General features: G+C 41.0%; 9 protein-coding genes across 9 annotated transcripts; 4 read left to right on the top strand and 5 right to left on the bottom strand.

The window, feature by feature from the left end:
* Nucleotides 1–275: 275 nt before the first annotated feature.
* Nucleotides 276–1912, bottom strand: KY384_006811 (uncharacterized protein; the record flags this gene model as incomplete). Its single annotated transcript, XM_044815304.1, has 3 exons — nt 276–398; nt 1182–1431; nt 1485–1912. 3 exons carry the CDS (start codon nt 1910–1912, stop codon nt 276–278), a joined length of 801 nt encoding a protein of 266 aa, XP_044667178.1.
* A 1005-nt stretch (nt 1913–2917) lies between these two features.
* KY384_006812 (uncharacterized protein) lies at nt 2918–5593 on the top strand (the record flags this gene model as incomplete). The annotated part of the gene is made up of 6 exons (XM_044815305.1): nt 2918–3339; nt 3389–3612; nt 3809–4080; nt 4134–4391; nt 4445–4534; nt 4583–5593. 6 exons carry the CDS (start codon nt 2918–2920, stop codon nt 5591–5593), a joined length of 2277 nt encoding a protein of 758 aa, XP_044667179.1.
* Nucleotides 5594–6158: 565 nt separating this feature from the next.
* Nucleotides 6159–7897, bottom strand: KY384_006813 (uncharacterized protein; the record flags this gene model as incomplete). Its single annotated transcript, XM_044815306.1, has 2 exons — nt 6159–7383; nt 7434–7897. The coding sequence occupies 2 exons, from the start codon at nt 7895–7897 to the stop codon at nt 6159–6161; spliced, it is 1689 nt and encodes a 562-aa protein (XP_044667180.1).
* A 933-nt stretch (nt 7898–8830) lies between these two features.
* KY384_006814 (uncharacterized protein) lies at nt 8831–10203 on the bottom strand (the record flags this gene model as incomplete). The annotated part of the gene is made up of 3 exons (XM_044815307.1): nt 8831–9067; nt 9132–9242; nt 9289–10203. The coding sequence occupies 3 exons, from the start codon at nt 10201–10203 to the stop codon at nt 8831–8833; spliced, it is 1263 nt and encodes a 420-aa protein (XP_044667181.1).
* Nucleotides 10204–17206: 7003 nt separating this feature from the next.
* Nucleotides 17207–18452, top strand: ARO2 (bifunctional chorismate synthase/riboflavin reductase [NAD(P)H] aro2; the record flags this gene model as incomplete). The annotated part of the gene is made up of 3 exons (XM_044815308.1): nt 17207–17247; nt 17297–17685; nt 17806–18452. The coding sequence occupies 3 exons, from the start codon at nt 17207–17209 to the stop codon at nt 18450–18452; spliced, it is 1077 nt and encodes a 358-aa protein (XP_044667182.1).
* Nucleotides 18453–18782: 330 nt separating this feature from the next.
* KY384_006816 (uncharacterized protein) lies at nt 18783–19474 on the bottom strand (the record flags this gene model as incomplete). The annotated part of the gene is made up of 2 exons (XM_044815309.1): nt 18783–19112; nt 19451–19474. 2 exons carry the CDS (start codon nt 19472–19474, stop codon nt 18783–18785), a joined length of 354 nt encoding a protein of 117 aa, XP_044667183.1.
* A 29-nt stretch (nt 19475–19503) lies between these two features.
* Nucleotides 19504–20823, top strand: KY384_006817 (uncharacterized protein; the record flags this gene model as incomplete). The annotated part of the gene is made up of 1 exon (XM_044815310.1): nt 19504–20823. One exon carries the CDS (start codon nt 19504–19506, stop codon nt 20821–20823), a length of 1320 nt encoding a protein of 439 aa, XP_044667184.1.
* An 894-nt stretch (nt 20824–21717) lies between these two features.
* On the top strand, nt 21718–22401 carry KY384_006818 (uncharacterized protein; the record flags this gene model as incomplete). The annotated part of the gene is made up of 2 exons (XM_044815311.1): nt 21718–21959; nt 22032–22401. The coding sequence occupies 2 exons, from the start codon at nt 21718–21720 to the stop codon at nt 22399–22401; spliced, it is 612 nt and encodes a 203-aa protein (XP_044667185.1).
* A 398-nt stretch (nt 22402–22799) lies between these two features.
* KY384_006819 (uncharacterized protein) lies at nt 22800–25208 on the bottom strand (the record flags this gene model as incomplete). The annotated part of the gene is made up of 4 exons (XM_044815312.1): nt 22800–23757; nt 23807–23892; nt 24678–24711; nt 24778–25208. 4 exons carry the CDS (start codon nt 25206–25208, stop codon nt 22800–22802), a joined length of 1509 nt encoding a protein of 502 aa, XP_044667186.1.
* Nucleotides 25209–25302: the final 94 nt, after the last annotated feature.

Raw genomic sequence — 25302 nt, forward strand, 5'->3', positions numbered from 1 at the left:
CAGAAACTTTTCTTAGTGAAGATCTGGAGGCTTCGTCAATGCCTTTGCCTAAAGGCTCATGTACAAACTGATCATTCGACAGAAGATGGGACCATCACTTAGCCCAATTCTGGCAAGCCACTGGTCAAGTATATTGCCAGCCTCATCTATCCCCCTGCCTGACCGTTGGGCTTGGACGCCTGTCTCAGATGCTCAAACTTGATGCACTCAAGTCTCGGATTCTCAAATTCAAGGACGGGCTCGCTTTATATGGACTATATTGCATGTACAGCGCGCTAGGCCTTTTTAGGACGTGCAGCCTGTATCGCCTCTGCAACCTCTTCGTCACTAGCTTTCCACTTTTCATTCCGCCATTGACCTCGTGGCGTTCCTTTTGATCGCATTTGATGCCCCAGATTCTTTGACACCATAGTACCACAGGCATTGCACAGATTGCCATGGCTCGTGGGATAGAATTTTGGAGTGATATAACAATTGCATAGAAGACATCTAAAGCATTCTCTGCATGAAGCTTGTCCATCAAGAACAAAGGCTATGTTTTCGTTGTTTCCCCCACAGAAAATACATCTTAGACACGTTGTAAAATCGAAAGAATTGTCGTGGGATATCAAATCGTTCCGTAGCGATTGGCAGGTTTGACAGCGAAAGCACCCCAAATGCCAGCAATTATTAGCTGTGCTATTTCAGCACGAGTGATACTGTTGATTCCAGATTACGTTGCACTTACCGACGTTAACGAGCACGTCGTTAGTCACGCTGTAACAGCCTTGGCAGATACTCTTGGATGGATTGTCTTCTTCACTCAGCTTGAGAGATTTTTTTTCACCGTGTATCATCACACTTAAATTTTGGGGACTCATAAAGCGACCTGAGCTTGGTGGGTGGCGGGTGAACCAAAATACGCTACCCAAACGTTCGCAATACCCAAGATCCAGTCCATGCGCTGGAGCTGGCCGCAAGGGTTGATTGAGACATGCTGAGTTTGACTGCTGTGTCTGCCAAGTTTGGATGGACCGATGAGGGTTCAACAACTCGTCCGATGTCACCGCTAGATTCAACACCGAGATATTGGACAATTCTGCCATACTCAGATCTGACAAGGTTGACCAACTGGTGCTGTAAATGCTTGTTGTGACTACAGATATACAAGACCTTTGGAAAGCATTGGCTCTCTTATACACCCATGATCTTTGTAAATCCTCAACAAAGTCTCCGGGTGCGATTTCTAGGTTGGAATCATTTGCACCACCGTAAGATGGTGCTTGCTTCGTGATGGTGATTGTAGAGGCTGAGTCATCATGAGATCCGATCTCATGAGGGCAGGTTTGTTCCGCTTCAAGTGACGAGATCCTGGCTGACATGTCTTCGTAGCATTGTTCTATCAGCGTGAACAGTCTATCCACAGAATCCTTGGCTTCGATGAGGGTTTGACTAGACTACTTTAGCATCCACAAATTAGTTCTACAGCTGACGTCATAACAGACCCATTCAGAATCGTCAGTATCAGAGAAAGCGATGTTTTATGGTTCTGTAGTCTTTGGACAAGTTTTGTGATGGCCATTTCTTTTCTCGCCCATCGCATGCGGTCAAGTACATCAGAATTCTCCACTTTAAGCTCATCCATTAGGATCTCCAATTCAGAGAATGTGAGTACACAGCTGCTGAGTACTTTCACGACTTGATCTACCTTAAGCAAAGATGTCCTTGACCTGTCGGCGGCATGGTCTCCAAGAAGAAAGACCTGAAGTGTAGCCAGAATTGTATTTATATCGCTGACTTCTTGCACAAGTATTGCAGCTTCTTGAGGCGCATTCTTGGTCGCCTTCGTGAATTTGATCAGGACTGAAGAGATCTGTGCCGCTGTGGTAAGAATACCCACCACACCGGCTGCGATGCTGAGAGGGTCCGACATCTTGATCGCACGCTATCAATACAGACACCGTCTCCAAGTTTGATGATATAAGGAAAACAATCATTTCAACGAAAGATTTGATGGGCGTTGAATTTGAAGTCAGCCGTCAGGCTGAATGTGGCTGATGGAACCAGTTCACATTTGTGTTGGGGCATTTTCGAGGGGTACATAGCCTTGCGATTGGCCTCTTGTGAAGAGCTATGTTGTACTAAATCTTAGCACCTGCATTATCTTTCGACGGGTGCGTGGCATGAGAAGCCGTGGATAAAGGAAGAGGGCTCAGCGCAATATGATCGCTGTATTGCTTGCTCCTAAGTCATTACTATCAAGACGGACTATCCGATCTATGAAAAAGAGAGCGGGGGCATATGCAGTAACGTGGCAAAGCTGTCTTCATACGTGGTTAATACGGATTGACCACTTTCACAAGGACAAGGCCAGGCACCTTGTTCGCCGGCAGTGGAATGGCCCAAGGTGACGTCGACAAGATCAACGTCGTTTTACAATTCTACCACGAAAGCCATTGATGAGTTTCGCCCAGGATGATTGATGGACATGACTGTGGGCATTATTCAAGAGACAACTCTGGGGGCGGGTAAGGCTTTCTCAGCCAAGGATCCAAGGCCGTGGCCCCGGGAAGGCCACCCTGGGGAACATCTTGGCGTTAAAGGCGCCTCAGGCATCGCTGACGACTCGGCTACCTTAGAGTATGAGTACTGCTCACTCTCGGTCCAGTCGCAAAGCGGTTGCTCTTTTTCCAGTGACAAGCACTCGAGGATGGCAGAGGCTGTTGAGAAGCTGTGCTACAATCTACACGGCGCGCTTGTCGATCCTTCGTTCTCCCAGGCAGCAGTGGGCTGTGCTGGTGCCAAGCCGCAAGGATTTCGTTTCAGACCGTCGCGGTGACAATTTCACAATCAATCTTTTTCCCATTTCACTCTTTTTGCTTCCTTGTCGTCACGTGCATTCGTTTTGCCCTCATGTAGCCCTGTGGATTTGGTGAGGATGCCCGATGCGAGCTCAGCAAGGGCAACCCCGACAGACGATATCGGCGTTCTTCCAACACCAGTCACTCAAAGCCGGAAATCTATTGGCAGTCGCTCGAGTGTCACTGGTAGATTCAACCGACAGCAGCATTCGCAATCGAAGGGAGATGAACTCGAACGTCGCCTCCGATCCGAGGCTGCGAAGGATCCGTGGATCAGAGATTTCCTTATTGATTATCATCAGTTCAAAAATCAGACATGTTCGGAGCTCTTTCCGCGTTTATTCAAATGCTATAATATCCAGTCTCCATCGCAGCTTGCATTAGCCTTTCATGTGTCACCTCCGGACAAATCATCAGATTCAATAGAGACATTTTCAGAGAGCCTGGAAAGGTTGAGATTGGTCCTCAATGCGGAAGGATCGGAGGCTGTACGTTTGTGGTATGTAATTGGCCAGCATATCCTCGAGTCTTGGATACTGACTGTCTAGCGTCCTGACATGGGACGGCTCAAATGCTCTCCAATCTCAAATGTACTCTTTGGCACAGAAGCTGTTTGCGACTGCCGATGGCTTGCAACGACGATATGATGCCCCAAGGCTCGCCCTCATACACGTCATTAATCAGGAATGGAAGCTTTCGAAGGCAGCATTGAAAGCCTGTACATCTGCAATGACCCTGCGGGACTTGCCCTCTAGTATAGGTCCACCAGACTGTAAGTCTGAGCGATATTACCGTACAGCGAAGAATATCTTACACTGAGACCACAATCATAGTGAATTTTTCTACAAGTAGCTTTCCTTTGACGAAGTCTAACGACAAGGGAGAAATTTGCTTGAGATTCATCTGGCTCGCCACGGTGCCCAGATATTTAGGTAGCATCTCAACTTACATATGGCAACCTCATACAGCCCCTCCCGAATCACTTTTCGCTCAAGTCTTTATCAATAACGATGGCGATGTCGGCCGAAAGGTTCTCTTGCTCTATCGTTCAATGGAAAGTTCCGACGGTCCACTGTCCGACTATGCCGCGACTCACCAACGTCTTCAACCACCAGATGCCGCCAAGCTTGAGAACATGATGACCTCCGAGATTCTGACCTTAATACATACAATCTATCTTCAACTAATAGAAGACACATCATCTTTCATAGAGAGTGCATACGACCAAATAGACGAACTTGTAAGCCCTAAAGATCCTACCTTGAGACTCATTATACTAACGCCCATTCCCAGAGGTACACAGGAAGAAGCAAGCCTGAGGATGGCAAACTTCATTATCTCTTACACTTCAGAGACTGCTGTCATTTGTCAGCAATGGGGCTTCAGCATGCGACTTCACTTCTCAGAGAAATTACCTCCCCCGAGGTCTTCAATATTTCTGAAGAGGACCAAAATTTTCTGTCGTGGCCTGAGAGAGTCCAAGAAGATCTAATCAAATTGCAAAAGAAAATCACATCGATAGAAGCAGAATCAGAGACGTTGCGGGAAATGGTACGCTAAACTCATTGCTAGATGCCGGAAATCCTTGCTGAATCATACCATAGATTGAACGACAGCTTCAGATACGTATGGGGCAGCGGACGACGCTGTTGACCGTATTAGCTGCGATCTACATTCCGTTGTCCTTCATGTCGGTATGTATAGCGTGCTGCAAAATCTTCATTCAGAGCTGACACTGGTAGTCTCTTTTTGGCATGAACTTGAAACCGAACCCATTCTGGCCATCGAAACCACATAACAGCTCACAACCCGACTCTCTACCCACCAACGGCAACATCGCAGACCCAGGGCAAAACCAGACTAGAGCGATCGTCTCCGCCATCGACAACTCAGGGCCCTATCTATTTCGCTTCAGTCTCTACTGGTCAATCGCAGTCCCAGTGACAATCGCGACAATCATAGTTCCACTTGTTGCAGGCTCGGTTTTCCGTTCAGCTCTAAAAGCTTTCTACCGCAACAGGACCTACGTCCGCTTCTTCGTCTTATTGATGGCATTAGGAGCAGTCGTTGCACTAGACGTGTTGACCCCACGGCTAGTATATCTCGTCGTCTTCGGCGTCGTACTCGGCAGTGTGGCACTCGTGACGATCTTTAGGGCGTCGAAAAGCGGGAAGAACCAACTTACCTGGTGCGGCTACTCCATTGCCTTTGCAGCTGGCGAGACCATGGATCTCAATTTCGGCTACCGCTGGATTGGTGTCACAGGCTATATTTGCCTGGGCTACCTCATCCTGGTCTGGCTCGGTCCTCACGTATTCCTGATAATGTTCCCCACTCGTCGACGGAGCGATAATCCACGCCGCATTCTTGACGCCCTTAAGGCCTTCGGTCCCAAGAAACACAAAAAGATCTTTCAGCACGTCCTCTCCATTGTCGTGTATTTCGCATTCGCCGCTTTCTGTATCTATTTCTTGCCCTTCGACATCTACATCTCATTCTTCGCTAATCCTTTCGGCATACTGGCTGTCAACCGCTTAATTCGAAGTTTCTTTTTACGACATCACCTCGCTCTATGGATAGCATACACTGTCATTTTTCTAATATCGTTCAGCGCAGACATGGCGTTTGTTCGCAGCGACGGACACGGTCCGGGATTGGTGGGCTTTTTACCCATGGCCTTCCTTTTCGGCTCTTGGATCTATCTAGACCATAAGACCTACTTCGACACCAGACTACGCCGAACAAACACTTGACGCTGAATCACCACAGTTTTAGCTTTCCTAAAGCTCTCAGCTTCCAACTAACCTTCTCAAATCTCTACATCGGCATCGCTCTTGGTGTCCTCACCTTCACCACATTCTACACCTCAACACACACGCGCCTGTGCCCATGTAGAACGGCACGGATTGTTCTTCGCGCACCTGTGTGCTCTTGAGGCCCTAGCCGATCGAGCTAGGAATAAAAGTTCTGCGATTTTCATGGAAAATGCAAGGGCTAAGGTCGGGCAAGGGGAAAGTCAGCCATTACGGAGCAAGAGAGGGGAGCCGTCGCGGAGTGGATTACGAGTGTGAAGGTCATGGCGACGAATACGACGTTGAGGGTTATGAGTACGGGAGCCAAGGTCGAGCTGGTGAGCCATTCCTGTTTATGCTGAGAAGGCTTGAACGGGCTATTGGGAGAAGAGGCAACGTTGACGTTTGTGGGTGTTGGTGGAAGGTGGTATTAGTGGTGTACACGCAGCATCTCATAAAGCTTTAGGCACCAACAACTAAATCTGATTGTGCATACATACAATGGTTTACTCATTTTGAGAAAGAGTCATCGTGCAGACCTTTCTTCCACTATCATGTCCGGACGAGCTCTGATAGCTTCTCTCACAGCTCGTACTATATCCTCCCTGCTATGCCTAATACTAACGTCTAGAACGTTTTTACCTAGGATGTCCTTTACAAATGGATCAGCACCCTTTAGTAACAGAAACCTCACCTTGTCCAGAGAGCCAGCATGCACAGCCTTGTGTAGAGGCGTCTCACCACCATGCTCCCTTGCCTCAAGTTGAGCTCCGGCGTTTAGGAGAACAATCAGATCGCCAACTTCTCCGTACCATGCAGCAAAGTGCATCGGAGTCTCATCCTTCGAGTTTCTAGGCTCGAGATCACACTTTCGACTGAGTAGATCGGCAACACATAGTGTCGACCTATGTAACAAAGCAACGTGCAGCGCAGTGCAGCCGTAAACACAGGCACCGTTGTTGTCGGTGAGAATGCCCTCAATAGCTGCACCGCGAGCGAGAAGAAGCTTCTGTGCGGCCAGCTGGTCTTTATGGCAAGCCTCATGCAGTGGTGTCCAGCCCTTCCATTCCCTAGCCTCCACATCTGCGCCCGCGTCCAGCAACCTCTCCATGCATGCTAAGTGGCCAAATCTTGCGGCCTCTCTCAATGGGACGCGTGAAGCATAGTTCTTTGCATTGACTTCCGCTCCTGCAGTGATCAAGAGCCCAACGATGCCGGCGTACCCATTCCAGCACGCCCAATGTAAGGGGGTTCGCTCCGAGTTGAACACACGATCAGCCCCGCTCCATCGCACGAAACATTTGAGGTTCACGTCAGCACCGTTCTCGATCAAAGTCCTCACTGCTGATTCACTGCCATATTCCGCTGCGAATGAGAGAGCTGTACGACCATCCGCATCTTGAGCGTTTATTTCTGCACCTTCCTCGAGCTGAAGCTGGACCAGCAGATGGTCACCATCTCGGGCTGCGCTACGGAGGCCTTGAAGCTGGTTACTTGTGCGTTGCAAACGTTCGTAGTTGCTGGCTGAGCTATCAACCGCAGTACGGGACGTGTTCGTGCTGCCTTCGTTTGCAATGACCTTCTGTTGGAAGATGCCCACCTGGGTGATCGATCGAGCCGTAGCATCTTCATTGATAGTTCTCGCGTATAGACTGTTGGCGTAATGCTGCAAAGCAATCACAGCGTCCTTTCTGGCGTTGACTGGCTCCGGCTGCAGAAAGCCGTTAGACTTTGCTGTCAGAATACAGATTCTAGCTTGTATCAGTGGTTGTAACAAAGGATCTGACTACTGTATCCCTACGTTACAACGGCGTTCATTGCGGTGTCCAAGGTCTTCTTAGTTCTTTCGACACCCGAGACCATATCGTTAACTTCTTTGCGAGAGAGATACCACTTGATACGCCTATGAGATATACTTCGCTCTCCATCACTGCCATTCACGGGTTTCGTATAAGACTTCATCTTTTGCAGCAAACCTTCGTTCGTAGATGAGCACGCAATTAATGGATCTTGCAAAGCTTCAATCGCGTTCAAGACCTCACTGTTAGGCCCTGACTGGAGAGCGGCTTTTATTTGGGCGTTTTGTATCGCGGACTGCAAAGAAGAGATAATCCTCGAAATGTTCAAGGCATCATCAGAAATACTCGCAACCTCCTTGGGCGCGTTCTTTACCTTGGTAGAAAAGTCGAGCAAGGCGTTTGTAGACTTGAGTGCAACAGCAGCGATGCCCGCAATTGATGCCACTACAGAGAGGGGGTCAGCCATGAATGGTTCTTCGTAGATAGGTTCGGATTGCTTGTTGTCCTGGGAAAGTTGTCTTTTGATCGGCACCCACTAAGGCTGCAGGACTTTGCCCCACCATCTACGAAGGACTTAGCCACAATCCTACGCCCTATACCAGTAAGCAGACAAAACGTAGGAAACTCACAGACATATTGTGTTGCACATATTCCCCTGCATAGAATTGACTGATTTATACGCATATACTGAGTGAACGTACATTGAAATGTGAACGCGAGTCAGACGGTAAGCCCAAATTGACATCTCCAGGCCAGGGCAGAACCTTGGACACCTGACCTACAACTCCATCTACTCCATTCTGGCCCCCTTCACCGCTCTAATCTTGAACCTCATCCCACGCACACTGCAGCCATACAATCTGACCGTGCATGCACCGGCCATGAGCGTAGCCGATCAAGGACTGACTGATGCATTTTTCTGTCTATCCTACATCCGCGGAATAGATACGGGAAGCTGTCCCAGAAGGGTTCCTCCGCTGACGGAGGAGGAGATCCAGGTAGCACCGATGGAATGACATGCAGTGCTATTGTGTCTGGAGGCACAGCAGATCCTCAACCAGCCAGCAGGGCTGAACGCGGAACAGGCGCGATTGGAACCACGGCGATGATACGCTGTGTATGAATGAGCTGAAACCTGGACATTCGCAACCAAGAGCGTTTGATTTTCTCATGTCTCGAAGGTCAAAACCCGCTTGGTCGGCGGTTGCTTTATGAAGAGCGCTCATAAATGGCTGCTAGGGGTACGATTCCTGGCTGTATGAAGATTGGAAGATATACTGAGTTCACTTTTTGCTATTGTCAGGGCAATGAGCTTCAGTGTCCGCCAAACATGTAGCGTAGGTTGTCTTTCAAACAAGAATATATAATTCTTGTTTATGATAGGAGTGGCGTACGTAAATTACTTCGAGATTTTTTTGCCGAGCATCAAGTCAAGCCATTTTACGACTGCATTAGCCTCATCTTGCGGTGGCGTTCCTCGAAGGAGTGAGCTGAAACTAGCTATCCGTTCGACAAATCTACCGTTCACATTACTGGCGAGTTCTGAAAGCTGTTGGGCAGCTTTTCCCTTGTCTGGGGGTAGAGAAAGATCGACCTCCATGATGAATCCCTGTTTGACCCTCACATGAACATGTGCCTAAGGGATCGAACGTTAGACGACGCAGTCCCATTTCAGAACTCAAGGTCGGTATGAGACTTACATCCGAGGGAAACCAGGACGGTAATGTTGGTGCAGTCTGCCTGTCATTGATCAGTTTTGGATGGCTGGAGAGAATGAATCGAGGCGTTGTGCCGTATCTCCATTGGTCAGACTAAAGTTATTAGTCAACTGTTCCTAAGAAAACGCTTGAAACACACCTTTAATTCTTCCATTCCCTGCTCAATCTCTGGGGTTTTTGCTACTTCACTGACATATCCTGCGATCCAATCTTCACCTCTCAAAAATTGATCTTTCGAGGCGTCATCGTTTTCGAAAAGACTACTAATCTTAGGGTCGATCCCGTAGAGCTGGGCAAATCTGCGTATCACGCTAAGTTTGAACCTTTCAATACTCTGTGATACCTTATCACTATCAAGCTCATCGTCTAGAATATTTGTGACTGGTGATGGGAGACTCTCAGATCCATAAGCTCTGAAGAATGGCCGAGCTGGAGATCGAAGGTACTGCGAGATTGATCCGATGTTTTCGGATGCAAGCAGACAAGTTCCATGATGCAAGGATTTTCCCTGTGATATCTTGAAGGCTGATCCAGAAACTTTGAGAGATGGTCTGCGAGGGTCGGTCGTCGAGTAACGCGTTTTGAGCATACCCAAAGGCCCCTCTTGATCAAGCTCAATGTTCGGTATGGGCAAGCCTTGATCAAGCACTATATCGTGTCTCTCATTGACACGTGCTCGATCGGTGAACTCTCGCAGTGCTTCGGTGACCATTACAGCATGCTTGTCTCTCGTAAACTCGGATGAAGAGCATTTCACGCTGTAGTTAACATTCCCTGTATCATGAAAGACGGCGCCTCCACCGGATCGTCGCCGTACTATATCAACTCTATTTCTTCGCAAGGCCGCTAAGTCTGCTTGCAACCACGGATTCTGATTTTTCCCAATGACCACGCATGGTCTGTTAACATAAAGTAGCAGGACTCTTGAATCAGCGGGCGTCTCTTGAAAAAGAAAATGCTCAACAGCTAAATTGAAGATAGGATCTCTAGAGAGAGACACATATATGTGATTTTTCGCCTGACGCACTGCATGTCCCCATTGAGATACTAGCATTGCCTGAGCCCTGTCTACAGGACATATTATTGCACGATATTCTAGACGGCCGACGCGTTTCAAAGAGCCCCGTCGCGTCCGAACAGTGAGCCAGGTACTTTCGGGAAGGACCGCCAAGAAGGAGTGGAACCGATATTCGGACCATAAGGTTTACTGTATCCGTTACGAGTATTCATTTGCCATCCGGCTCAAGGTCTCCCTTTATATAATAGACTATTATAAGATAAAAGTTTATATCCTATTTAGAGACAAAACAGGTTAAGAGCGCATCTTAATAACTATAATAATAATTATTATTAGTATAGCTATATTTTAATTAGCTTATTATAAGTATTTAAATAATACTTACTTTAAGGCTTAACTTATTATAGTTACCCTTTGCTAGCTTAATAAGTAAAAGTTATTACGGGATAGCTAGCTAGCTACTATAAAAACAATAACTATAATAATAATAATAGCTAATAGTAATAAGCTTAAAAAGCTTAGCCTAGCCTAAGAAATTATTAATATTATATAAAAATACTAAAATATAGGCGCTTTAATTAGCTAATATATATATTAATAATTTATAAAAAATATTATTGCCTTTGCTAGCTAAATAGCTAATACCTATAATATATTTAATATATTTAATAATATTAAGTTTTTATTATAGTTTTTAATTATTAAAGCCTCCTCTTAGTAAAAGGCATAGTATATTAAAACTATTAAGTATATTAATAAACTATAAGCTATAAAGATATAAGCTACAACTACTACTATAATAGTTATACTATTAGCTCCTTTTTTATTTATATATATAATTATTATAGCTAAATCCCCTTTTAATATAAGTATAGTAGCTATTACTACTTTTAAAAAGTAATACTAAAAGTAGGAAATTATAATTAATATAAAAAACTCTATAAACTAATTAATATATTCTGCCTATAAAAAGCTTAGTTATATATATAAATAAAAATATATTAAATACTTAAAAAAGAAAATTAGCGCTAATATCTATATTAAAAAATATTTATTAAAAAATAAATTAAAATATATACTTAGCTTAGCTATAGTTCAAATATTAATGTTAATTAATTTTAAACTAGTTAAGCTGCTCCTTAGTAGCAAAATATATTTAATAATATATATTACTAAAAATAATAAAATTATAAAAAAAAATATAGAATAGCTAAAAGCCCTTATACCTAAGAGTAAAGCTATAATTATAGTCCTTATATATAATATAATTATTAATAGAATCTATATTAAAAGTATAAATATAAATAACTTTATAGCTATAATTAAAAAGCTATAATATTAAAATATAGCTATTTTAAGAAAATAATAAATTTAAAAAATTTATTAGCTTTAAAAGCTTTAAAAGCTATAAATATATATATCTTTAATACTTAAATTTATATTTTTTATAGACTATAATATAGTAATTAATACTTATAGTATATTTTAAAATAACTAAAGCTATAGGGTATATTAATATATTAGCTAATATATAATAAACTAATATTATAAATACTATAAATATAGATATAAAGCTACTTTATATAGAAACTTAATTAAGTATAGTATATATTTAAAAGAATATCTTTTAAAAGATTACTTTTATTTAAAAAATATTTTTAAATTTAAATATATATAATATAAAGGACTATATAAGTCTTAATTTAAAGACTATAAGTAATAAAAGAAAGAAATAGAATATATTAAGTAGAGAATTACTATTATAAAGAAATTTTAACTAAAGCTTATATTAGCTAAGTTAATTAGTTTAAAGCTTTTATTTATTTCTATATTTACTTTTACTAAGTTAGCCTTAAAGAGGACTATAAAGAAAAGGGAAGTAACTATAGCTTTTAAATTAAAAACTAATAATTAGTTAAATATAGTAAAGAAGAATAAAATAAAAAAGTTACTAACTAAGTAGAAACTAATTAATAAACTTAATATTAACTTTACTTATAAGGAACTTAAAGTTAATAAGGAAAATAAAATTAATAAAAAGAAAAGCTTAAACCTATTTTTAAATAGCTTAGAGCTATAGTAATTAAGCTATATTTTAAAGAAGCTTTAGCTTTTTACTAGAAAATAGATCTATAAAGACTTAGTTATATAAGAATAAGTTATACTTAATACCTATTAATATTATAGTATAATATAAGGAAAGATAAAATAGAAATTATAACTAAAGTACTTAAAGATAAATAAGTATTAGCTTACTATATTATTTATAGATTTAAGCTTTAAAGTAATTTATTTTAAATAACTACTTACTACTTATAGAAATAGAAATATTATTTTTTCTAGCTTATAAATAAAATTCTAAATAAAATAAACTATAAGCTAGCTTAAATCTATATATATATAAGTAAAAATATTAACTTTAGTTCTATATAAATTATTAACTATTTTAATATATTTTAGATATTAATTTTAAAGTTTTTAAATAAAAGATATAAGGATTATATTACTATTTATAATATTTATTTAGCTTTATTATATGCGGCTAAAAAGGTAATAACTAATAGTAATATATTAATACTAATTAAAGAATTTTTTTTTTTCTATAGTAACTATTAATAGTTTATTATAAAGGATTTTAATACTTAGTACTTTAATTAATTTAAAAGACTAATAACTATTAAAGGGTAAGCTTAATACTTTTAAAAAATTATAATAATATATAACTTCTAGCTAGTTATACTGCTTAAAATAATAATAAGACTTTTAAATAATTTTAATTTAAAAGAATTTATAATTAACTTAGCTTAAGTTACTTAGGATATAGTATAGTATATTTTATATTATAAGTTTTTAGAATAGCTTGCTTTTAGCTCTAATTATAATCTAATTAAGATAGTTTTTAAGTATAAAACTTTATTAATAGTAGTTTTTAACTACTAGAACTTTAAAGCAATAAATATAAAAAAATTCTTAAACTACTTAATAAATATTATTTAAAATTAAAAAACCTTTAGAATATAGGTTGATTTAGATAATACTATTAAATACTTAATTAATTCTATTACCTAGACTTTAAAAGCTTTTATTTTAAAGATTAAATAGTTTATAAAGATAAAGTTAAGTTAAAATAAAAAGTATATAGAGGCTATTAATAATTAAAAAAAAGTTAAGTATAAATATATAATTATATATAATTTTAAAGACTAGGTAGTAAAAGAAATAGCTAATAGCTAAAAAAGGAAAATTATTTAAATAGCTTAAGCTAATAATTATAAATAAAAAGTTTTTAAACTATAAATATAAATTAACTATTTATATTAAATAAATAGTTAAAGATATAAAGAGCCTTTTGCTTTATTTTTCTTTTATAGATTAGGAGCTAAAATAGAATACTATAGATAAATAATATAAAGAAAGCTAAAGCTTTCTAGGCCTTTTTCTTTCTAAAACTACTATTAGTAAATTTCTTTAATATATATTATAGCCTATAGTACTTCCTATAGCTGCTCCCTTTTAAATATTATAGAATAAGAAATTATTAAAGCTATTAAAGAATTTAAAGCTAATAATGCTCCTAGACTAGATATAATTATTAATAAAGTTTTAAAAATAGCTTTTCTAGTAATTAACAACCTTTTTATTAATATATTTAATATAAGTTTTAAGCTTTAATACTAGCTAGTAATACTAAAAGAAGCTATAGTAGTAGTAATTTAAAAACTTATAAAGAAAAACTATTTAAGTTTAAAATCTTATAGGCTAATCTCCTTACTAAAAATATTAAATAAAATAATAGAATATATTTTAATAAAAAGAATTTTAGCTATAGTAGAAATTAATTACTTATTCTTAGTTATTTATTATAGAAGTAAGAGAGCTATTTCCTATAAATATATATAGCCTAGAAAAGTAAAAATAAGTTAATAGTAAACTTAATACTCTTAGATATACTTAGAGTATTTAATAATATTAATTATAAATAACTTTTTTAAAATATTTATAAGTTTAAATTTAATTTTAACTTAGTAGGTTAATTATAAAGCTTTTTAATAGGCTAATTTAGTTAAATTAAAATTATAAAAAGGTTTATATTTTTTTTAATATAGAAATTAAAATTCTTTAAAGATTACTACTATTATTAATCTTTTAGCTATTTTATAATTATAAAATTTTTAAAATAGCTAAAGGTAAAAGCTTACTAATAAGATATATTAATAATATATATATTTTAGTTATTAGTAAAAATATTAAAGAAATTTATTAAAAGCTAGCTAATATTTATACTAAGCTTAAAATATAAGCAAATAAGTATAAAGCTATCTTTATTCTTTAAAAATATAATTTAATCTACTTCTTCTAATAGCTAAAATAAGTAAAAAAGAAAGAATAAAAAAGGCTAATAAAGCTTAAACTTTAAAGAAAAATATATACTTAAGAAGTATATTTTTTTAAAAGTATTTACTACTTAAGTATTTAGCTTAACCTAATACTAAATAAATGATTTTATTTAGAAATTACTTTAAAGAAGGCTAAAGCTTATAAAGAGGCTCTAAAAAGTCTAGCTTAAACTATATAGAAAGTTACTTTACTAGGAATAATAAAGCTATTCTAAGCTACTATCCTTTTAAAGCTACTTTATAAATATTTAATATAGGTATTACTCTAGTATAGATAAAATTATAAAAGCTACTATTAAAAGATTATTTAAAGACTTAAAGCCTTTTAAAAGGAAGCTATTATAATAGCTATAGGAGCCCTCTAATATACTGCTAGTACTATATTAAATATAGAAATAAGTATTAAACTTATAGATTTATAATTAATAAAAATAATCTATTATATTATAAATAGAATCTATTACTTACTAGTCTATTAAAAAATCCTTTAAATATATAAGAAAATTAATATTAAAGGTTAAAAGAACTAAGATAACTTTTTATATAAAATTAAGGATATTTTTAATAGCTAAACTTATAATAATAATATATTAATTAAAAGAAATATTTCTTTTATAGTTTATTTATAATAAGTCCTACTAATAGTAAGTATAGCTAAAAATAATAATTTAGGGATTATAGCCTATAATAAAATCTTAAAGAAGGTAAAGAAAAAGTCTAAAAAGTAAGCTATTTACTATTTTAATAATAGTAATATTAATAAAAGAATTAGGGTAGCAGTAGCCCTAATTAATTTAATATATTATTAAAAGCTTATTACCTATAATACTTATATAAGCTTAAACTTAATTAATACTATTCCTATAGCTAACATAATTAGAATTATTTAATTACTAGTCTTTATATTATTAAATACTTTTAGGTAATAAATAATACTATTTATTAATAATTAAAAAGTACTTTAAATACTTTAAGATCTTAAAAATAAATCTAGCTAATATTATATATAAAATATAATAAAACTTTTAAATTAGCTTTAAAATATAGGAGCTATAGTTAAACTCTATTAAATACTAAGTTATAAAAAGATTTATAGAAATAAGCTAGTTAATAACTTAGCTAAGAAAGCTATAAGCTAAATAAATAAAAATAAACTATTTAAATTTACTGCTTTTTACTATTTATTAATTTATAAGCTTAAATTAGCTATAAATTAGAAAATAAAAAATATAGTTTTAAAAATATAGAAAAATAACTAGAAGTATTTATTAATAAGCTATAATCTCTATAAGCTAATAAAAAAACCTTTTAAAAAATTTTTTCTTAAATATATAAATAAGCTATAGATTATTATATTAATTATAATCTAAGCTAAAATAAAGGCAATTAACTTCTATAGCTATTTATATTTAAAAAAATTAGCTAATTTAACTATATATAATTATAGGTAAAGTTAAAAAATAGTTAAATATTTAATATTTAACTATTTATTATATATTAATTTAAAAAAGAAATACTAAAGCTAGAATATATTAGCTATAAATATTAATAAATAGCTAAAAAACATTTAAAAAGCTATTATAATTATATAATTCCTATTATAAACTAAAACCTTTAAGTATTTAGGAAAGGTAAAGCTATTAATAAAGGTTAACTTTATATTATAAAGAGTTTTAAAGCTAAATAACTTTCTAAACTAATATAGATATAGTTAGTAGTAAAAAACAAATATTTATAGCCTATAATAATATATATTATAAAAGAGGAAAAAATATAAGGGCTTGCTTTATATTAGTTTATTAAAAGGCAATAGTTATTAAAACTATTAATAGTTTTAGTAGTTTAAGTCTATAGTATTTAGTTAGATTTTTAATTTTTAATACCTATTCTTTTAATTTTAATTTAATTATAATTATTTAAGGAGTTAGTAAGTATCTATTCTATTGATATAAAGTAGCTTGTCTGCGTAGATAGCACCCGGCATAGCCCATAAGGCTGAAACGGCGTAGGATTTAAAAAAAAAAAAAAAAAAAAAAAAGAGTATTCAGTTGCCGAAGGAACCTTAAGCTCAAACATGAAATGTTCTAACATGACCAATGCACATCACACATGACCTCAATTCGTTCAAATATCCGTCCCTTCGCAGAGTGAACGCTCCATCCCACATGCCACCCTCCCTCGACATCGCCTCGATCAACCAAGTGGGCTGATTCTCTTGCACGACATCTTGCTCTTGCCTTCTCCTTGAGCCTTACATATTTCAGACACCAAATCTGTCTCTACGTCTTCCCCTCAAGCCCAACCATGTCCACATTCGGTCGCTTTTTCAGGGTGACGACGTATGGAGAGAGCCATTGTCCTTCAGTTGGCTGCATAGTCGACGGTGTTCGTCCAGGAATGAGGCTGTCAGAAGATGACATTCAACCTCAAATGAACCGGCGTAGACCTGGTCAAAGCGCGCTTACAACGGTATTGTAATTCAAGAGTCGTCTGATACAAGTTACTGACGGATTGAGCCCCGCGATGAAAAAGATAAGGTGATTATAGAATCTGGAGTCGAAAACGGATTCACCCTCGGCACGCCAATCGGACTCAGGGTCAAAAACGAAGATCATCGACCCAAAGACTACGGTGCTAGCACAATGGACCTCTTCCCACGGCCTTCGCACGCCGACTATACCTAGTATGTGAGCAGACCAACTCCTGAAGCCAATCAATGCTGAGCAAAGAAGTCAGATGAAATACGGAGTTCGTGCCTCCAGCGGTGGTGGGAGGAGCAGCGCAAGGGAAACTATTGGACGAGTAGCATCAGGTGCTATAGCCGAGAAAATGTTAAAAGAGGCGTATGGTGTGGAGATAGTATCATTCGTCTACTCTGTCGGTGATGAAGAGCTGTTTCCGCCAACACCAATGCACCCCTCTGCCGCCTCAAATCCTACATATCTGAAGATGCTCGAGACGATCACAAGGGAAGAGGTTGACCGATATGTGCCAGTACGATGCCCAAATCAAGAGGCTGCGGATCGAATGGCCAAGAAGATAGCCGACTTCAGGGATAAACAAGATAGTATAGGTGGAACGGTAGTGTGTGTGATTAGGAATGCTCCCGTTGGTCTTGGAGGTTCGTTTTTGACCTTTCTCCGCTCGTGACATGGCACATCTCAAGAGCTTTGAAATCTAGTATATGCTTTCGTTTCAATACACTTTCCCTGGTTGTAAGCTGACTCATTCATCACCACAGAGCCATGCTTTGACAAGCTTGAAGCTACACTGGCTCAAGCCATGCTTTCTCTTCCAGCAACGAAAGGTTTCGAGTTTGGATCGGGCTTTGCTGGTTGCACGATACCCGGCTCTAAACACAATGACGCTTTTGTCAAAGCTCCAGCTGTCCCGCCATCAAAGTCGGGAGCAGACGCTGTGACTAATGGCTCGCACGCAAATGGATCGACTGGAGAATTGAATGGTGTGCCCTCTGGTCAATTCCCGGTACTGAAGACTCGAACGAACAACTCCGGCGGTATACAAGGGGGTATCAGCAACGGAGCTCCAATTTACTTTCGTGTTGCTGTGAGTGATACTCCTACGTTGTTTCAAGGTAGCCCTACGTTCTTTAGAAATATCATTGACCGCATTGCACAGTTCAAACCGCCCGCTACGATCGGCCAAGCTCAGGAGACTTCGACCTTTTCTGGTACTGCAGGAACATTAGAAGCCAAGGGGCGACATGACCCATGCGTCGTCCCTCGCGCCGTACCTATAGTTGAAGCCATGGCAGCAATAACGCTTCTAGATGCGTGCATGGCACAGGAAGCGAGAAACGTGTTGAGGAATAAGGTACCATCAGGGGTGCCTAGGGAACAGGAGGAAGACGAAACTGCGGCGTACTAGTACCTTATGGACATGTATGGAAAGCTATTATGGCAAGAGCGCTGTTATGATTCGATGTATGAATGGAGGAAGATAGAAGGTGGCGGTCATGCGATATGTCCGAGTATCAAAAGTTCCCATTGATTCTAGATAGAACTTGCATTCCAATAGAGATAGAAGCCATCGCCACCTCCCACTTTGCGAACCCAGCACGGCTATGCAAATAACACCATAAATCATCAGCCATCTATTCCAGTACCAGCAAACTCCACCCGTGTTCCATCGGCCATCAATAATGTTTTCCCACGATAGCAATGCCATGCCTCCGTCACCATACCACTGCATGCCCGATCATATCTCAGCCTTCGCCCCATCCTTCTCCGCGCCCTTCACCTCCTTCCCCGTCTTCTTGATCTTCTCCAGCACAGTCTCATAGCTCACGTCATCGGTGTAGACATCTGCGGTCTGAGTTGCAAGGTCGACTTTGTAGTCGGCCAACCCTTCGGTTTTCTTAAGGACGCGCTCCACGGCGCCGGAACAGCCGCCGCAGGACATGGCGATGTTGAAGTGGTAGTGGTGTGCTGCTGTCATTTTGTGCGGTGTTTGCGGTAGGTGATGATATGAAGGGTCTTTGGGGTGGAGGTGATTAGGTTGAGGTCGGACAGAGGTATGGTTGATGAGCTATGGAACGCCGGTGAGGATGTTTTTGCTAGTAGTATTGGTGATGTGGTCAATGCTAGGGAATGGAGGTACGATTGTCGATCTTTTGTTTTCTATTTTGAGGTCTTTATGCGTGGAGAGTGGGTGGGTGGGTGAGTGGGAGATGTGGGTGCTTGGTAATAATGGAAATGTCTTTGTTCGGGATATCGCTTCAGATCATGAAACGAAGCACACTGAAACGCCAAGACCTTGAAACTACGTCAATTGGCTGGTGCCCCTGCTACTCGTCGCCAGTGCGCAGCCTTGCGTCTGTCCGAACAGGGCCGGATTCCTTCAACATGGGCGGCTGCCTTGTTGACCTTCTTGACTGTGTGTCCTTGCATGCTCAATTGTCGTCAAGACGAAGACCGACATGAACGCGACCAGCACTTCTGATGCTGTCTCCGTGCTGGACTCTCGCTCAGCCGATGATATACTCACTAAAGCTACGGTTGTGACAATCCTTACCGCTCTTGTTGCTCGAAATCTGTCACGTCTTCGAAGACAGCCTCGCGGTCTGGCTAGCTATGAGATATGGGCCTCCGTGTTAATCCCAACCTTCCCGCTTGCCGAATTGATGATCGGAGCACTCAAATATGTGCAACTGCGAGGAGCAGGCCATTCGCAGCGATTCAGCCTTTGTGCTGCGTTGGATCAGCGAGCGTTCCCTTATGAGGCGGATGTGTATCGAAAGGAAACAGACGAGGTCAAAAGATCAGAGACAGGACAGGCAAAAGGCTCAGAGACGTCTGACGGTCTTGAAAACACAGACTCAGCAGCACCCGATGAGGACTCCATCCCATTATCTGCTGTGCCGTCACAGAATGCGGATGCTCAGAAAATAGAGTACAGTCAGAAGTGGTATCTACACGTATCAGGGTTGCTGCTATATTCCATTTTCACTCTCTTCATAGAGATACTGTGGATCAGAAGAGCGACAGGACTTCACCGCACATTCCTTGATGATTTCGTGGCAATGACAGCCTTCTCCGGTCAAATTCTCGCATTGATCAGTATTGCCCTCATGATAATCAACACGAGGTGGACAGTGGCCCCTCACTATGTGGAGAAGTTTAAGAAAGTACGCAGTGAAGCGGACCTCACTGATCTCCTGATGGGTTTTACATTGCATGCTCGGCTGCCTGAGCTATTTGTCGCATTCACCATGGCCACATGCGTGCAAGCCATCACCTTCTTCATGCCAGGCGACGACGCCACGGGGACACTTGCAATAACAATCCCCTGCGACGGCGGTGACGGCACCAAAGGCTTTCTCCCACGCCTCAGGAATAATCCTGACGCACCGGTCTTTCCAGGGTCTAGCGAGCGACTGGCCCAGCTGACGCGACCTTGTCATCACTGGATGAGCAGGCAAAAGTCTGATCTGCAGGGCATTATTGAGATAATGGCCGATCTCGGCTACTGTGCTGCCTATCTTGCATCTCTCTGGCCTGTGATACTCATTTGCATACTCGCCTTCTCTACAGTATTTAGGGCATTGGGTCGTCCTCAGAGTATCGTTGCAAGATATGCAGCAGTAAGCATCGAGGGTTCAGGATGCTTGTATCTGTTTCTGAGCTATGGACTCGTGTCTGTCACTATCTGGATTTTGACGAGTCCGAGGGGATGGGAGCCCTGGATGTGGAAGGATCCTTGGGCTGATAAGTTCGGGATGCCGCGAGCTTTCGTGTGATTGGATTGTTCGACGGTATGAAGAACGTATACCACCGCACGGCAGAGCCCTTCGAGTCGACGACCTTCGACTCAATTCTGGAATATATTTGAAGACCATGAGACGACTCGAAGCCTAATCTACACCTATGACTTCAAATTTAGTGCCAAGGATACCAGGTTTTTCATAGCTTGGAGTTGCAAAAGCTTCAATAAAGCTTGAAACTTTTCAATCTTCAATGTCGGAGAGTACATCGTGCTAGAATACTATGCCCGTTACAGCACCTGTCCAATCTGGGTCATTTCGTTTCACGCAGAGGCAATGCGACAAACAATGCCTCTGACGCCTTGGTGCAGGATTAGGATCTAGCTTTTCCATCCGCTCAAATCTACGCATAAATTGGAAGGCGCTCTGAGACGTCTCAGCAATCACCACAAAAGTCAACTCCACATGATACGTTCTTCTTTTAGAACACTCATCTCAATTCCGAGAGTGAATAAGTATGGGTGTGGCGGAGACGGGATCCTACACTGCGGCTCAGTAAGGGCATGGCGGCTAGAGATCCTATACTGCGACCAGATGAGGCAGTGCCGCAAAGGATCTCTGCTAAGTCAAGCAGGATTGTTTCACCACCATGCTTCACATCACAAACATGTTGGGGCTGTCATTGACCTCGCCGCATGTGTTTACACGTCTCATCGCCTCAAAGTATGTCTACGAGCTGAAGAAAAAAAAAGGGAGTTGACCGCTCCATTTTATCCCTCGATCTCGTTACTATACTCTACAGTCACATCGAGATCTCATTTGGAGTAGAAGCTATCTCGTAGCAGATCCTGTAAAGTGGGTCGACAGGGTTCAATAGCAGTACCCCATTTCAACCAGCCGCCGAATTGACTATTGATCGCGTCCAAGACGATGCATCTCACCTTCTGCTCCCTTCCTCTACTCCTCCAGCTCTCAATAGCAGCATGCATCCAGCCTCCAACCGATGAGACACCTATGGCTCACTCCCAAACTCCGTTCCTCCACACCCACAAGCCAGCCTGGCACGAGATCCTCCCAGTCCCTGGCTTGTCACCAGCTCACTACAATGGCGACCCTAGCAACGACATCCTGCTGATCAAGCACCTAGACCTATTACCTTCTCCATCAGATCCGTAAGTCGTCTTTTCATCCCACTTCACGCGAGACAGCAACGCCCACGATCATGATTCTCATCATCCAAGCAGGCATCGACCATCAACCATCCACCTCCTCGGCACCCTTCTCGCCGCTCTCCCCACCTCTCCTCGCTTCATACTCACCACCAGCCTCGGCGGCGCGATCATATCTACGCGCGAATTCGACCTCTGCGACCAGAACCCCAATAATCCTGTTAGCCTTGAATTCATACAGGATGGCCGTTTTGTAACCTGTCCCGTTGGAGAAGGGGATGTCGAGGTCGTGGCGACTCTGCCACAACTGGCGCACCGTTTAAGAATTGGATTCTGGACGGTACGGGTGGAGATTTTCGGCCGGCTTGATGGGGAGAGGGTCACGGATTTTGAGGCTACGATGGAGGTGATGGAAGAGGATGTACGGGGTTTAGAGGAGCTTTGATTCCTTCAAGGGGAAGACAGGAACGGAGAGGAGACTCGAGACGTTCGTGGATGGGGAGAGAGATAATGGTGTGCGATTTTGAATAGATAAGACTCCCGAAACTTCATTTGGTTTTTTGCATAACGACCACGTGCCAGAATTGAAATGCTTCAGGAGATTAAAGCTTCATGATCAACAAACTATTGGCACTCTATTTCCTCTCTGTCACCCACCCTTGCCTCATCCTCCGGGAGAAAATCCATCAACAGAGGGAGAGGCTCGCCATCATGTGTAGCATTACCATTGCTTGTGATATTTCTATCATGACATGTCCTATCATCCTGACCGACAATCTTGTCTTGTCACTCTATGTCATTCACACAACGTCGACCGTAACCTCTGAGCAATCATGTAGCGAATCAACGCGTGGAGAGACATATCATCCAAGCAATCAATGCCAGCACAGAAGCACATAGCAAATTCTGCGAAGGACAAGACTTCAAGATGAATTTGCAAAGATGGTTGACAGATTCTAAGAGGTAGGCCAGCTTTCCTAAAGCTGAAACCTTCAAGTCCAATTGTTCAGTGGTGATCGTACGCCTTTCCACGTCTTGACATGAATCACACAGGGCCTCGGACGAACATCCCTGCTGGATCGGGGTTTCAGGTATCATTTCGTCTTGTTCGAGCAATAGCCGTTCGAGGTAGCCAGCTAATGCATGTCTGGTTTGCCATGAAGCGTACTCTGCGGCCGTTAACTCCCGAGCCCCAGACCTCTTCCACAACAGTCGTCCAACGCCTAACTCCACAAGAGTATCGACAGCTTCAAAATTATTCTGTGCCGCTGCGGCGTGAAACAGAGTGTTCCCATGACAATCTTCTGCCCAGAGGTTGGCTCCGCGCGCTACCAGGCTTCGAATCGTTTGCGGACTGCGCTTGCTGTGTGTTGCGTAGAATAGAGGCGTGCGGCCCGTAGAGTCTGGAAAGTCCACGTAGAAATCGGGCTTCGCACGGAAGATGTAGTTTATCACATCTATGTTGCCCCTTTGAGCGGCCAGATGAAGCATCGTCCTGCCGTCGTGATCGGCTACAGAGACTTGCGCCTTGGCCTGAGAACCGAAGCTTTCGAGGAACGCACCTGAGCTTTTGCTGGACCAGGCCATCCAGTGGAGTATGGTCATACCTCGCCAATCGGGGTTCCAGAAGTCTGTCAGGTATCTATGGCGATTGATGGTTTGCTCCAAGGCCGAGCTGTGGAAAGTGTGAAAGGGCTGTTCACCGGCGATGCTGCGATGGTCCAGCTCTGCTCCTCGGTCCATAAGTAGTCGGCAGATTTCATCTTTGGAACCAAATCGTAGCGCGAAGTGTGAAGGGTTCCTATATAAATAAGTAAAAACCGTAATGACTTCTGCTTGACATCTCTTACTGCCCGGCATCATTAAATTCGTTGATGTTGAGTCCTTCATTAATCAGAAGTTTCACCATTTCAATCTGCCCGTCTGAACACGCCATCTGGCAGGAAGTAAGACGGCGAATTTGTCAGAGAAGTAGGAAGAACAAACGTGTAAAAGCGTATAGCCGGACGGAAGCACGTCGAATGGTGACGCTTTGCGAGCGCTGAAGAAACTCTTTACACGTTCAATATTGCCGGCTCGAAAAGTGCTGACGAAATCATCATCCCAGGATAAGATTCTCGAGCAGGATAGGCTCCATTGAAGCGAAAAGTTGTTCTGCGACCCATTCCTCCTTTTGAGAAGAAATATCTCCAATTGCAGCCTGACGATGGCAATCCAACAGGGAACAAGCACAATAGCAATTCCAAAACCTGTAGGCTTTAGCTCAGTCTCGCTCGAAAAGCTGTGTCCATTCTTCAATTGCTGTACGTTCAGAGGACCAGTCCATGCTAGCGATGTTGCAAACTTGCTCCTGAAGCATTGGATACGATTTCCTTGGATTGAAATTATCTCCATGTATGAGCAGTGAGTGCCTGTCTTCATATCATGATTCATTCCATGTTTCTCTTTGTAAGACAGTAGCTCCCCACTATCATTAGGTAGAGAATGTTCTCTCCCGAAGTCTCCAGCATTTCTGTTATAGTACGTGCGATTGCTGGAACATGGATGCTGTGTATTTCCGGAGCTGAGCTGTAAGCGGCAACTCGATAATCTTTGTTGACAGGCGGCTGAGTTAGGATTTCCGGTGGATGACGAGAGCTCGCGGTGGTCGTTATAGTCCATATGTTGTGCTTGTCCAATGTCCTGTAAAATGGAACTGCCGTGTCCGGTGAAGTTGCATACCTTGGTTTCATCTTTAGGATGAAGACCGAGCTGGCTATAAATCAATTAGTAAGTCCATGGATTCTCTGTATAATCAATCATTGGACGTGATGGGACATACATGTTGAGGACCAGGAGATCCAAAGAGAAGTTTCGATGATGTGCTTCTATCCGACCGAGCATGGTCTGCAACTTATGTTTCTGGTCCGGAGAAGCCCATCTCAGTTTCGCCCAGGTCCTTTGTATTTTCCGATTCTGTAAGCGGGTTTGAGAGAAGGCTATGAATTTATCAGTTGCCGCTAGATCTGATGCACATTCTTGTAAACGTGCACCAAATCTAGGCGGTATTATGAATCCCTTAGGAAGATCCTTCTCGATCGCTGCAATACTAGTAAAGGTCGTCTGCAAGGCCTGCAGACTGGAAATGTGATGCCTAATATCCTCTGAAGCTTCGGAATATGACCTGAAGTATTTGCATAGATGATCGCACGATTCCCCAGCAAACCCAGCGAGAGCCAGTACACTTCCAACAGCTGACAGCGGATCACACATGTTGAGCGTTCAAGTAACAGTTGCCTACCTAGGCGTTGGCGGACCACCTAAATAGGCCCCTGTCTCCCATGGCTTTAGAGCATCTCAATCTATC

The sequence above is a fragment of the Bacidia gigantensis genome (assembly GCF_019456465.1).
Source record: "Bacidia gigantensis strain McMullin 20006 chromosome Unknown contig_255, whole genome shotgun sequence".
NCBI classification, from domain to species: domain Eukaryota; kingdom Fungi; phylum Ascomycota; class Lecanoromycetes; order Lecanorales; family Ramalinaceae; genus Bacidia; species Bacidia gigantensis.